The following is a 15,106-nucleotide window of genomic DNA, read 5'->3' on the forward strand; positions in this document are numbered from 1 at the left end:
AAAAAAAAATTAAACATTACATTTTTATTGCAGTGATTTGATTTTAAAGAATTTTATCATTTTACAATATAATCCAAAATATGCTCATGGGAATAGTAAATTTCAAATTTGAATGGCACCATCATCTCTGCCTCATAGATATCCAGAATGCTGATTAAGAGCTGTAACAGTGCTATATTTATGTTGAGGAAGAGGTGTCTGACAGCTGCTGGGGAAGGAACTGGACAAATAGTAGGCAAATATAAAACAGAATGTGCTGTGCCAGTTTGGGGGCAAAAGCATTGCATAAGAACACTGATGATGTTAACCTTTATAGAACTAATGACGAATTACCTGCTGATTTTTAATTGGGATTTCCTTTTGACTCTTTAAAATTTAATTCATAGGCCAGCATCTTTCTGTTTCATGCAGATTTAGCCATTTGATGTATTTCTAACATTTAAAAATAACATACTTAAACTCAAAAATTCTTCAGTTAACACAATAATTGCTAAGTAACTAATCATTGACACATCCAATTGTAATGGTCTTGCTTGAATTTTGTAGGCAGTATGTTCTGCTGATTCCTTCTGTTCTACAAGAAGGCTCTTTGGATAAAGCTTGTGCCCAGCTTTTTAATCTCACCGAATCTGTTGTTTTGACGGTCTCCCTCAACTATGGTGAGGTCCAGACCAAAATGTTTGAAGAAAATGTTACTGGAGAAAATTTCTTCAAATGCATCAGCTTTGAGGTAAATGCTTCTTTCTGCTTAATATAGAAAAGAATATTACAGGTGAACACCACCCACATAACTGACATTTTAGGGACAGAGATCAGGCTATTTGACTGTATGCGTCAAGTTATTTTAATTTTTAAAAGAATCATATAGTCCTCAGTTTGACATGATGTCAGTACAGTCATAAATGGTAACAAGGGCAAGAGCCAAAACATTTGATTTTATGATAGAAAATTGTTGAAGGGAATAAGATATATAAAAATATATATATCTTTTGTGCAGAAAAGAGATATATCTTGTGCAGAAAAGGAAAGTTTTAAGAAAAGCAAAAGAATTCATTTAAATGGTGAGATAAGGAAGTGACGAAGCAAGAGAAATAAACAAGGTTGGTTATTGAACAAATAAATATGACAAATTAGGAATTAAAACTTTTAGTGTTACCAACACGCAGTGATAGGGATTTCTTAACGAAAAATCAGTTTCATGGTGTATTTATTGGTTCCCTAGGTTCCTCAGGCCAGACCTGACCCACTGGCGTTTATTACATTTTCTGCTAAAGGAGCCACTCTCAACCTGGAAGAGAGGAGATCTGTGGCAATCAGATCCAGAGAGAACGTGGTCTTCGTACAAACTGATAAACCCATCTACAAACCTGGACAGAAAGGTGAGTGTACCTAAATCAGGTTACCCTCAACTAATGTCACTTATATGATATTTGAATTGATGGTACACAATACAAGCTCAGAAATTTTATTGTATTAAATTTTATTAGAGAACCTGCTTAAAAATACAAAATAAAAATATAGATTACATAGCCTAAATGTTAGAGATTTCATTTCCATGAGTCTGGGGTGGGGAGCTTCAGAAAGTGTATTTTTAAAGAGCGCCTTATTCTTATTTTCTAATAATATCCATGTTATTCTAATAACATTCTAACCACATATCTGGGAATTTTGAATTTTAGTTCATGCAAACTTACAAGCTTATGGTTGAAATAGAAATAAAACAGCAACAAAGTATGTCACGAACATGAAATGAGATACCCCTAGTGACTAGAGAATTGCCCAAGTAATAGAATGACCAACATGACATTGAATCGAGCTGAAAAGCCTCCTCTCTTCTCCTGGGTGCAGAAGGAGTTGATGAATACAGATTACAGCAGTCAAAAGAAAGACATTTCTGATGAGATGAATGGTACATAAAAAAGCACTGAGGTAGAATTAATTAGAAAACCATGCCATAAAATGAGAAGTAGAAGCACTTTGGGAGGCCGAGACGGGCGGATCACGAGGTCAGGAGATCGAGACCATCCTGGCCAACACGGTGAAACCCCGTCTCTACTAAAAAATACAAAAAACTAGCCGGGCGAGGTGGCGGGCGCCTGTAGTCCCAGCTAGTTGGGAGGCTGAGGCAGGAGAATGGCATAAACCCGGGAGGTGGAGCTTGCAGTGAGCCGAGATCAGGCCACTGCACTCCAGCCTGGGTGACAGAGCTAGACTCTGTCTCAAAAGGGATGAGTTCATGTCCTTTGCAGGGACATGGATGAAGCTGGAAAGCATCATTCTTAGCAAACTATGGCAAGGACAGAAAACCAAACACCGCATGTTCTCACTCATAGGTGGGAACTGAACAATAAGAACACTTGGACACAGGAAGGGGAACATCACCCACTGGGGCCTGTCATGCGGTTGGGGGAGGGGGGAAGGATAGCATTAGAAGATATACCTAATGTAAATGACAAGTTAATGGGTGCAGCACACCAACATGGCACATATATGGTGACAGAGCGAGACTCCGTCTCAAAAAGAAAAAAAAAAAAACCTGCACGTTGTGCACATGTACCCTAGAACTTTTAAAAATTAAAATAACTTTATGCATACAGTCAAACAGCCTGATCTCTGTTCCTAAAAAGTCAGTTATGTAGGTGGTGTTAATGCACGTGTAATATTATTTTCTATAATAATAAAAAAAGACAATAGAATAAAATGTGATATAATCAAAGAAAAAAAAAAGGAAGGGAAAAAAGCTGCAGTGAATAAAAGAGGTAAAGGAAAGCCCTGAATGTAGAACTAAAGAAGCATTTTCATGCAGTTAAGCAGCACCCATAAGGAGTCACTACAGATGTGGGGAGTCACTACAGATGTGGGGATCAGGCAGTCGTGGATGAACTGGGGATCAGAGTAATCAGAGCCTGCTTAGGCACCAACACACTGTGATCCCAGAACAACATAAGCAGAGGGAGGTGAAGGATGTGTGCTGGAGATGGAAGAATGTACTGCATGCATTGTGCTGTCCCCACCCTTCCACTCCTCTTCCCCTTACCCTTTGCTTCCCTCCCTCACTTCACAAAAGAGGGCATTCAGGTCGGTATTTAGGCACCAGAGAAAGACTGAAGGACTAGACAAGAAAGACAGGGCATGGCTGTACAGTTTGGGCTGGCACCAATAATGGTGGAACAAACATTAAGAGAGCATGCATGCTGGGGTGGGCGGTGCTTATGAGGGGGAAGACTGTATGTGGTTGACACAAGAGGATGTCTAAGGAAGGCTTCTAGAATTCTTGCTAAGGAGAGCTGCAGAAGGCAGAGGTGGGGAAGGTGGCTGCTGCTTCAAAGAGCACAGAAACATTAAAACTTAATTTAAAATGAATGCTTTCTTTTTTTTAATTTCTTATCCATCCACAGTCTAGTAAAGAGTCTAATGCACAGAGGAAAGGTTATAAAATAGCAAAGAAATTGAGCCAGGAGCCTTACGCAATTGAAAGATAGTCAGTTTTCAAAAACCTGATCGTTATCATCTGAGATATAATGCTACAAATATTCATAATCTACTCAGCATCATGCTTTTTTGAATAAAAAGTATGGTGTGATATTAACTATGACTGTATGCTAAAACCTCATTGCACATTTAGTTTGTTGTTACTTCATATGTGACCGCCACCTGCATTTTGATGTCTATATATGCATCTCCCCTCCTCCCTTTGAGATATTACAGGAGACAGAACATTAGTGCAGGCTAAAAATTTTATAGGGAACTATTGATGGCTACAGTATTGCAAATGTGGCCATTTGAAACTCTAAAGAGAGGATGCAGAAATTATCTAGATACATTTCTGCAACTTTTTGTTCTTCAGCTTCATATATTTGCAATTAACACTTTCTTTGAGTTCCTGGTTTGACCAGAAGTAATTGCCTGACTGAAAACTGAGTACTTATTTGACTGGCTTTTCCTCAGTGTTATCACTTCTGCCCAAATGTGCCCAAGATCAAAGAAAAAGCACACAATGAAATTTAATTCCGAGATCAGAAATAAATACAGGACAACCAATTAGTTTGTCTGCTATCTTGTGGACAATGAGCACAGAGTAGCTCTTAAGAAATTTGGAATAGGTTTTACCTCGTATAACTTTAGGTTGTAAGAAGTCCCTCTCCCAAAATAATCACCAACTACTTCTTTCTCTTGAAATTTTGTTGTAAGAGTTTCATTGCACTTGTTTAAAGCATTTATCCCTGCTACAAGATTTAGAACAGTAAGATATTTTCTTTATTTAAACATTAATACATTTTAGTCTTTTTCTTGAAAATACATACTTACGGGTAAATCTATAAAATATGCCAGGCACCTAAATAGAGAAAAAAGAATCACCAAAAATCTAAAAGGTTTTTTAAGCTCTACAATAAAACTCTTAAACTTCAGAGAATTATAGAGAGGAAGTTACTTAAATTTACCTACTAATCCAGAGGAAGCAGTAGGATTCCCATTACCTAGGAAAAAAAAAAAATGTGTATTGCTTCCCTGACAGCCACTGTCATTCTATGAAGAAAGTAGTTTTGTCCTGTTTTGAAAATTTTGTGCTATTTTGACAATAAGTGCACTAGAAATATCTGTGAATTATATAAATTTAAATTATATGGCTTTGAAAGTTTATGATGTGAAAGCAAGTTTTTGTTATCTCACTCTTGTATATAATTTCACTTAATGAAAACATTTTCCCCAATTTTTTAACTGAAGGAAAATTTACAGTTTTTATAGTTTTAAAGATGGCAAGCTGAGTGCATTATCAGCTATGTATGCTATGGCTACATGAGGGCTATACTTTTATAGTAACACATGTAATCTCTTAACAAGATAACTCCTAAACAAATTAGTTTTAAATTGAGAGTTTTCAAGAATACACCTTGCATGATAAGGGTACCCTACCTATAAAAGAAATAAGAATGAAAGTTATCTGTACATGACTTAATCTGGTACAGTTATCACAAATATTTTCTGGAGATTGACATAATTCTAAAACACCTCTTAAACACCTATTGTAGCTTGTGTTAATTTTTTAAAATAGGGAAAACATATTATCACTGAAGACATTCTACATGGAAAATCTGCATACAGATGCAAACGCACGAGCCATGAACAGCATGTTTTTAGATTTGGGTGTGTAATTGATTTGTAGTTCAACTTGTTTCTATCTCAGGGAATTTCTCTTAATTTTCTTTAATGAGTACAGGTTATTTTACATTAACCTACCATGAATTAAAATACTACCTAAACTATTTGACATTTTATGAGACATTTATTCTTAATTCCATAAAAATCTGCCCTTCAAATAAATAATAGATTATATGATAGTAAAACATCTGGTACAATCTTCATATTTTAATACGGTTTAAAAGTCCATTTGATTTACAACTTCCTCAATCCTTGCTATGTGGATATTGAGCCCTGGATAATCTGATACACTGTAGCAATATAAAAGTGCAGAGTAATACAAAATTGATAAACGAGAAACTGACCAGGGAAGTTCACAGTATTTATAATGCAATATATTAACTGGTATATAGTGGCATGAACAAAATATGAAAAAGTATAGTAAACAGATAGAATAGAAAGTGACTAATTCTTCAGTTATTAAAAAATAAGTATATCAAAGAGGATATACAGGAATGCATTTAGAGTAAGAAGGGATAAGGTACTTGACTGATGTACAAAGTCTTCAGTAAAGCAGATTCTAGTTGTGTCTGGGAGAATTAAAGAAGGGCTATTCAAGCTTCCAGTGTTGGGGTAGAAGGGAAAGTAGCCCCTCTGTGTGAGAAGGAAAGGGCTATTATAGAAATAACTATGACAGAAGTAAAGTCAGTGTTCAAGATGAAATTACTGCAGGTAAGGGATAGTGTATAGCTTCAGGTTAGGAGGCTCGGTGGGAATGGCTGGAGAGGAGGCTGCGGTAGAAGGCCAGGTCGGAACTTCACAAAAAGTAACGTGTGACTTGCTACACATTAAGTTATGAAGACACTGGCTTTTGTGCAATGGGAGGTTTTCATTAGAGAAGATTCAGGATAAGATTTAGTCTTCAGAAAGTGGCTCTGATAACCATAGAAAGATTAGCTAGGTTATGGCCACAAAAATGGCAGCGATCCAGTTAGTGACAGTTGTGAGAGTCCAAACATGAGATGATTACATCTTGAACAAAGACGGGGACAGTTTTGGAGTTAAAGAGAAATCTTTTTTTTTTTTTTTTTTTTTTTTTTTTGAAACAGAGTCTTGCTCTGTTGCCCAGGCTGGAGTGCAGTGGGGCAAACTCAGCTCACAGCAACCTCCGACTCCCAGGTTCAAGCAATTCTCTTGCCTCAGCCTCCTGAGTAGCTGGGATTACAGATGTGTGCCAACAAGGCGTCTAATTTTTTTTTGTATTTTGTTAGTAGAGATAGGATTTCACCATATTGGCCAGGCTGGTCTCAAACTTCTGACCTTGTGATCCGCCCCCCTCAGCTTCCCAAAGTGCTGGGATTACAGGCGTGAGCCACCGTGCCCAGCCAGAATTCGATTTTTAAATGACAGAGCTAACGAAGTAGGTGAAAAGATTAGAACTAGAGGGAAAAAATGTGTTGAGATAATTAAGCAGAGACCTGAATGAAGTGAGGATGTCTACCATGGGTGGAGAAAATCATTCTGGGCAAGAGAAATAGCAGGTAATATCTTTAAGGTATGTTTTGATGTAGAGTGTAATATAAAAAGGGAATGAGAATGAGGGGATGACAAGAATGAGGGAATAAGAATGAGTCCAAAATTTCTAGCCTAAACACCTGGACAGAATTGTCATTTACTAAAATAAGGAAGTGTAGGGCAAGAGGAAAGAAATCAGGATTACATTTTTGGACACAGTAAGGGTGAGATATCTTCTAAATATTCAGGCAGATATGTCAAGCAGGAAGCAGTATTTATGAAACTTTAGGTAAGAAGAAAGGGCAGGGCCAGGCGCAGTTGCTCATGCCTGTAGTCCTAGCACTTTGGGAAGTCAAGTCAGGCAGATTACTTGAGCCCAGGAGTTCACGATAAGCCTGGGCAACATGGTGAAAACCCACTTCTACTAAAATTACAAAAAAGTTAGCCAGGTGTGGTAGGGCAAAGTAGTTCCAGCTACTTGGAAGGCTGAGGTGGGAGGATCACCTGAGCTTGGAAAGTTGAGGCTGCAGTGAGCTGAGCTTGCACCACTGCACTCCAACCTGAGTGATGAGAGTGAGACCCTGTCTCAAAAAAGAAAAAAAGAAAGAAAAAGAAAAAAGAAAAAAGGGCTGAAGATATGAATTTGAAGAACCATCAACGTAGAGACCACATTTAAACCATGAGATATGATGGGATCAGCATTTCTCAGCCAATCTTATGAATTCCGTGATACCCAAAGAGCAAGTCTTTTTTTAAAAAAAATCGTCAGCATTTGACACCCATACTTACACATACATATGAACAGAATTATGAAATAGGTTATCAAATAAAGACTTTAAAAATTAATGTGTGAATAAATGAATTGAAGCCAGGAAAGGGTCAATAATCTGGAAGAATGAGATTAACAAAGTTGAACTCTAAATGAACCTGAAAACACAAAGGGACAGAAAATATATATAGACAGATGACAACATAGTCTTGTCATCAGCAAATGACATTTTTTCCAAAATACAATGACTCTGGTATGATGACCAATACCAGTTTTGACAAAAATCTTCATTTCCCTTAAAGCATATCAAAACTTCCCATGACATCTAAGCAGTAGAAAGGAAGACCGTTAGCCAGGTGACATTCTATGACAGCAACCAGAAAGTCATTAGATGACATCAACAGGAATAAATTTTCTGAAACTAGTGGCATCTAAAATAATAATTTCTCTCTTTTGAATTAAAATGCAAGAAAAAAATGTTTTGTTGGAGTTGTGAACTAGGAAGTTACTTATTTCCCTTCTCAAGCCATGTGGAAGATGAGAGGTCTCCACTATAGAGACCTAGAGGGAGAGAGGCAACCTCAAAGCAAAAAAGAAATCGAGAGTTTTGCGAGAGAAACAGGGGCAGAGAGAAACATCTTCAAAAGAGAATGAAGTTTACTGACAGCACAGTAACATGAGTTTGACAAGGTCCATCCGGCTGAGAACCAACTCAGGGATAGGACACAGATGGATAAGAATGTGCGAGTGGGAGAATACAGCTGATTGCAGACGCTTCCACTGCGGGTTAAGGGAATAAGGGTATTGGTTGATGAGGGATATACAGAAAAAGCACACACTAAATAAGTATACATGCAATCTCTGTGAGGAATTGTACTAACAGTTAAGTGACCTGCTTCCTCTGGCTTTTGTTTCTTTAGTGAAGTCGTTAGGCAGCCTGAGCACATGTTGTGAGAATGCAGAAGAGGAGAAAGATAAAGCAGGGGTAGAAGTACAAAAGAAAGACAAAAAGTTCTTTTACCGAACCCTTTCTTGGCAGTATAGCTTAATAAGCTCAACCTGGTAACCCAGGGATCCAATATGTCTTACATAAGATGTGCGTGTAACTCCTCATCACAGGTGGTAGTAACTTAGTGCTTTTTGATTCACCTAAGTTAATCGATGTAGGAAGAAAGCAGTGATGACACAAAAGGTAAATACTTTCATTACATCACCTTTCTTTCTTTCTTCAGTGATGTTTCGAGTTGTGTCTCTGGATGATCATTTGAAACCAGTTGATGAAATGGTAAGTTATAGCTAGAAAGAGGTAGGTATTTGTGCATGGTTTTGCTTCTTAAAATTAATCCATGAAAATGAGGCAGGCCAGTCTAAGTTACTGGTTTTACATTCTTATTAGCCTATGTATTCCTCCCTTACCATCAAACTTTTTCCTTTTTTCTTTTTCCTCACTCTCTCTGGTCAACACAATTAAACATATTTCCTAATTACAGATAAAAGTCCGTAATTTACTGAATGCTTACCACTTATAAAGCACTGTGCTAGGTAAGCCGAGACCCAAAGATACAGAAGTTACTCTTTCTGTCCCCAGAATGATTACATTAGAACAGAGGTTGTTGGAGAAGAACATAAATGAAGCAACATGCATGACTATATTCCTGACATCTGGAAGAATAGGATACGGCAGAGAGTAGGCTCTTAATATTATACCATTATTAAATTATGTATTGAGTGAACGAGTAATGTTATATAGAGTGAATATTTTATTTATTTATGTATTTTAGAGATGGAGTCTTGCTCTGTTGCCCAGACTGGAGTGCTGTGGTGCGATTATAACTCGCCAGCCTTAACTTCTGGGCTCAAGCGATCCTCCTGCCCCAGTCCCCCAAGTAGCTTGGACTACTGGCAGCAGCATCATGCCCAGCTAATTTTTTTAATTTTTTGTGGAGACAGGGTTTTGCTGTGTTGCCCAGGCTGTTCTCAAACTCCTGACCTCAAGCAATCCTCTTGCCTTGGCCTCCTAAAGTGCTGACTGACATTACAGGCATGAGCCAGTGAGCCGAGTCACAATAATACTTTATAATGACTGAATGAGTGAATTACATGACCAGTGAATTTAGCATTACGGCTGCTTTGTATTTGGAGTTACCAGGAGAGGTTTTATCTCAGGTCAACTTCTCCAGAATGAGATTCTGAGAGAGGGAAAAATGGACAACTGAATTACTAAGAAAGTGCTGCCAGGAGAAACCAATAAGAGAGTGGAGAGAAGCAGGGCAGGGGAGGGGAGGAAACCAAGCATGGATGCAATTGATTTTGGGCAAAGTCTTCAGCCTGACTGGCAGGAAGCTCTGGAGTGTAAATTACACTTCAGAGTTCGTTCCACTTTAGGAACCAAAGCTGGGCTTTTGTACTCCAGCATCAGGCAGTTATTGGCTCTGGGCACCCCCATAACATTGGAGTAAACCCCTAAGAACTTACCACCAGGCCCCAAAACAGGCCTCTCAAAAAGTTCACAGGTGAAAGCTGTTAGAAGTAAAACACAATGGAGCTGGGGGTAGTTGGAAAGAACCAGAAAAAGGTGGAAGCATTGGCCATGCCTGATACAGATGTCACAGGGTAGGTGAAATCAAGACACTCCTTAGGGAACAGAGATGACCAAATGTATAAATTAGGCCTAGAAGATACTGTAGGCAGAGAAAAAATGTTAGTGAAGGCATGTGGGTAGAGAATCAAGAGGATTTAGGGAATAGTCATAACCCAGCTTTGCTGAAACTTACAACAAATATAGAAAGTCATGTTGAAGGGCCGGGCGTGGTGGCTCATGCCTGTAATCCCAGCACTTTGGGAGGCCTAGGCGGGCAGATCACGAGGTCAGGATATCGAGACCATCCTGGCTAACACGGTGAAACCCTGTCTCTATTAAACACACAAAAAACTAGCCAGGTGTGGTGGCGGGCGCCTGTAGTCCCAGCTACTCGGGAGGCTGAGGCAGGAGAATGGCGTGAACCCGGGAGGCGGAGCTTGCAGTGAGCCGAGATCGGGCCACTGCTCTCCAGCCTGGGCAACACAGTGAGACTCCGTCTCAAAAAAAAAAAAAAAAAGGATCATGTTGAAAAACGATTTGGAAAGGAGGCTTGTTGCCATGTTGTGAAGGCACCTGAATTACAGTTGGTCATAGAGGAGCAGTTTGTGTGTAGAGCAGAGAAATAACTTGACTGGGGATGTGTTCCAGGACCGCTTCCAATTTTTCCAGATATTGCTCTTTATTTACACAGGGATCGTAAAGGGGGAAGTGTTGCTAACCATTAGGGAAAGTGACGCTGCCTCATTTTCCCTAACGGGAAATTCAGAGAAGTTATTTCATAGACACTGATGTGCAGTTAAGGAACTAAATACATAGCGGGAACATGGTGATGGTAGTCTAAGACAGTATTTCAGCAGGCAACTACAACCCTGCTAGAGACAATCTGAGAACAAAGGTGATTAATAGTGAAAACAGTCAAAAGACAACGAATCGTAACCTGGAAAAGACTGAAGTCTTTACAACAGGATACTTGATAAATTTCATTTCATGTAGTTTAGAAACCTGTTAGAACTAAGCATTCTTTTGTGGTCTCTTAGGTCAATCTATCAACTGAACGCAGTTACGAAGAAGCTTCTTAAGCTTACAGAAGCTGTACAGATGGTTTCTCTGTTACTGCCTTTTCCTTCCTCCCGATTGTACTTCATCCTTAACATATTTAAGACGTCATCACTTTTAATCCACCTCCTTTCCCCCATCTTCTATAGTTATGCTACATTCACTAGATTGTTGCTTAATTTTCATTTCCAGAGCAGAAATCTAATTTTTAGTGCCCCAAAGACCTTGTATTAATCTAAATCCAAAATCACTTCTATAAGATAGCGTGTGCTTCCTGTTCTCCTTGGTTCATGGTTGAAGCTTCTATTTCTAAGAATGCCACTCCTCTATTTAACCAAAGCAGTGAGAATTTCTACTGCAATCCTTTGACAATCATCCTCGATTGGAAGCACCATGGGGAAGTAAAGGGCTCCCTGATAATCAAAGCAGCTGCAACAGTATCGTAACTTCCTTGTTATTTCTCACCCCCATTGTTGACTTATTATCATCAATTAGGCCAAACATGATTATCCAACTCCCTGCTTGACAATAACTACATTTGCATAAGAACAACAGGATTAATGGACTGTTCCTTCAAATATGGGTCATAGATAAGAAGACATTTGTACCAAATGTTTATGGCATGGAGTTTCCATGGCACAGCAAACTGCATGTGTTTATGTATAGAGATGGAAATTGATGTAGCAGTTCCAAAAATGATGGCAGCTAAGAGATCATGTGGTTTTATCTTTCCAAGCTAGTATTTCTAATTGCTGGATATTATCCGGTTCAGTATTCCATTTAAATAAATAGATTCAATGCATGGCTGGCCTATGAGATTTGGGCATTCATAATAAATTTGACTACATAATCAAAATATAGTAATGATGCAACTTGGGTCATTATCAAATGAGCCAAGATATAGAGCATATACCTAGTTTCTTCTGCCCAAATCTTACATCAGTCTTTTCTTTCATTTTCTGCAATTTCATTACTGATGGTGGCTTTCTTTTCCTTCAGGTCAGTGTTTTATAGAATATTCAAACATATTTTTTCCAGAAAGTTTCATTTACATCAAGAAGTTTCAGATCTTTCTTGAAACTTATCTTAAGACCTGGAACTACTTGTCTTCTAAAAGAGGCCCTCTTTTAGGGAGAGGTAGTATGAACCAGAAGGGGCATGAAGGAGTTGTCATATTGGTTCTTGACTGGTTTATACGAGATTTAGTGCAGATGGTCCTTAGTGACTAGAGCAGAATCAGCCTCATTTTAATAATTGTTTTTGGAAAACAATCAAGCAGCTTAGAACAATGAAAATGTGCTTTTATTAGGTTCTTGCTCACTAGTTTTTTGAAATAGACCAAGAACAGTTAAAAAAAAAAAAACGAATAAAAAAAGACACATTAAGTAATAAAAACTCAATTTGTTGAACACAGTTGAAGCCATCTGCATTGGAAATATTGCAAATAGCAAACAAAAAGGGAGAGTACTCTACGTTAATTTCTCATTATTAGAATCTCATCCAAATGGTTAACGTCTTCCCATGGCACCTTTGGGTAATATATTCTTTTTTCTTCCTATGAGGAAATCTCATGAGAAGCTCTGCCTCTCTTAATGCTTGAGTTAATGATGCAGCAGTATTTCTTCAATACCATCTCAATATTTCATCGAGATTCAATTCCATGAATTTAGAATAACAAGTGAGGTCCTTAATTCAACTGTTCTATTTCTCAGTTACAAGAATTCTGGACAAGGTTTATGAATCCTATTCCTGTCTCCAGACACATTATGTTTCATTAGTGAATGAATGCTGCAATTAGTGGGAAGGAGCACTTAGCAACTTGGGGAGTGGGCAAAGGACCCTACGTACTCATTTTTAAAATTCTCATCAGCCTATTCACATGAGGGCTTCTGGCCTGGGAGTCTTTAATTTCAACTTGTTAGTTTTAAGGTCCTGAGACAAAAACACTAAGGGATGAAAGTCAAACTGTTGACTATAGGTTTAGAGGGGGCAAGAGTGGCAAACATGGAGAGAACTGAAAGGAGATACAAAGAGGTGGAAGGAGAAGGATGAAGGAGAGGAGACTCTGCAAGGGAAACTTGGGCAAATGTCTACATTTATTTACTTGTCTGATAAGGAAATGGTGGAGTATAGGAATGGTCAATAATCTAAGACAAAAAAAAATTAGTGCTAGATACAGAAATAAAAATTGAAGCATTTCAAAAAGAGGCAACCAGCAGTGTAAAACATTGCAACTGTCAGAGTGAAGACTGACCACGAATTTGTCAATAAGGAAGTTATTATTCATCTAAGAGGGCATTTTTATTGTGTTGGAAAGACCCAAGGGCAGGGTTGCTTACTGAGACTGCAGGGTGTGTGTTGTGAAAGAGAGAGAAGTAAATGAAAATTCTTGAAAACTAGGCAGATGAGTCTCAGTATAATCAACAGATATTCCAACTTTCAATCAGAAATCAATATTTGTTTGGGTTGTCCTAAATGTGCTTGTTTCTTTGCTTAATAATAGATTTATAATTAACCTCTTCACTCATCTAGGAAAAAACCCTTGAGTTCATATAATAACATTATTTTTATTTTTATTTCAGTATCCACTGATCACCCTTCAGGTAAGATAACTACTAGTTGAAGAATTGTTTTCTCATTTTTTTGAACATCTCTCCAAACCTCAAAATCAAAAGGCAGTTCACAGGGAAGACTGTCTATTTAAATTGTCACAGAATTATTAATTTCATGTAGATAGCCTCAAGAGGACAGAAATAGGTTTCCACCCCCACCACCATGTGATTCATATTAGCATGCACCCATTAATATAGATAATAATAATATAGACAATGGGCAACTATGACTGTATTTAATGTAATGCTTAGTTGTTGAATGTATATAAATTTGTACTTAATGTTTTATGCACTGGGGATAAAATATGGCCCGCCTTTAAGAAATCAGAGATTGACACAGAAAATAAATGTAAAAAAATCACAGCTAGCTCTAAAATATACTAAGTGTTATAATATGCACCTATGTGACCCCAGATAGGAGAGTAACCAAGACTCCTTGGGGAATGTGAGGACACACTCATGTTTTGAATCTTAAGTAGGTTAGAAACCTAAGTAGGAAGCACCTTGCTGAAACTTTATAATGAATAAAAACATCCAGCATGCAAAAATACACTTTCTTATTCTTAGGATCCAGAAGGCAACCGAATACAACAGTGGGTGAATGAGGAGTCTGTGGGAGGAATTCTACAACTTTCCTTCCAGTTAATCTCAGAGCCCATCCTCGGATGGTATAGAATCACCGTGGAGATGCTCAATGAGAAGAAAACATATCACTCCTTCTCTGTGGAAGAATATGGTAAATAAATAGCAATGAAAATATTACCTATTAGTAAAAAATTACAAAATCTTTTCAATTTTGCAAGGGCAGGATTGTTAAATAACAAATTCTCAAGTGAGTGTCTCTTCCTTTCCTCTTTCCTTGTCCTCTGTTACTATTTTAGGGTTCTCTATCTACTCTGATTTTTATCTCCTACTTCAGCCCATAATCTTCCTGTAATTCTCTGTTGATCTAGGCTATCTATTCTATCTTCCTTTTGTAGTATCTGAATTCTATTTTGTATGACAGTTTCTGGGATGTAAAGCACTTCTTATGAAAAGAATGGAATTAACATTAGTCATATGTTAGCCATTAGTCCCTTCATATTTTCTCCTAAAATCTTCATAAAATTTTTATTGTAGTATCATTATTACTTTTTTAAAGATGAAGATATTGAGAAACACTTTCCGAAGTTTAACACCTGAAAAGTGATGAATTTGGAATTCAAAATATGCATTTTTCTATCCAATTCCAAAATCCAGTCTTATGCACTTCAGTGTCTTCCTCACACTGTTTATTAATGGCAAACATAAGCAAAGGTCGATGGTTTGTAAAGGAGAAACAATTGTTTTGTATGAATGTATTTATGTTAATATGTATTTATGTTAATAATAGTTCTGTTAATAATATATAATATATACATTATAATATAATATATACTTTTTTTTTTTTTTTTT

General features: G+C 37.6%; 1 protein-coding gene across 1 annotated transcript in view; it reads left to right on the forward strand.

The window, feature by feature from the left end:
- LOC108543641 (ovostatin homolog 2) overlaps positions 1 to 15,106 on the forward strand; it is a 111,031-nt gene that overhangs the window by 65,771 nt on the left and 30,154 nt on the right. Inside the window, exons 2-6 of the mRNA XM_017894241.1 lie at positions 547 to 730; positions 1,223 to 1,379; positions 8,656 to 8,708; positions 13,643 to 13,663; positions 14,240 to 14,408. Coding sequence (XP_017749730.1) covers positions 547 to 730; positions 1,223 to 1,379; positions 8,656 to 8,708; positions 13,643 to 13,663; positions 14,240 to 14,408 — 584 coding nt within the window. The remainder of the gene's footprint in view (positions 1 to 546; positions 731 to 1,222; positions 1,380 to 8,655; positions 8,709 to 13,642; positions 13,664 to 14,239; positions 14,409 to 15,106) is intronic.

The sequence above is a fragment of the Rhinopithecus bieti genome, unplaced genomic scaffold (genome assembly GCF_001698545.2).
Source record: "Rhinopithecus bieti isolate Rb0 unplaced genomic scaffold, ASM169854v2 scaffold_23748, whole genome shotgun sequence".
NCBI classification, from domain to species: domain Eukaryota; kingdom Metazoa; phylum Chordata; class Mammalia; order Primates; family Cercopithecidae; genus Rhinopithecus; species Rhinopithecus bieti.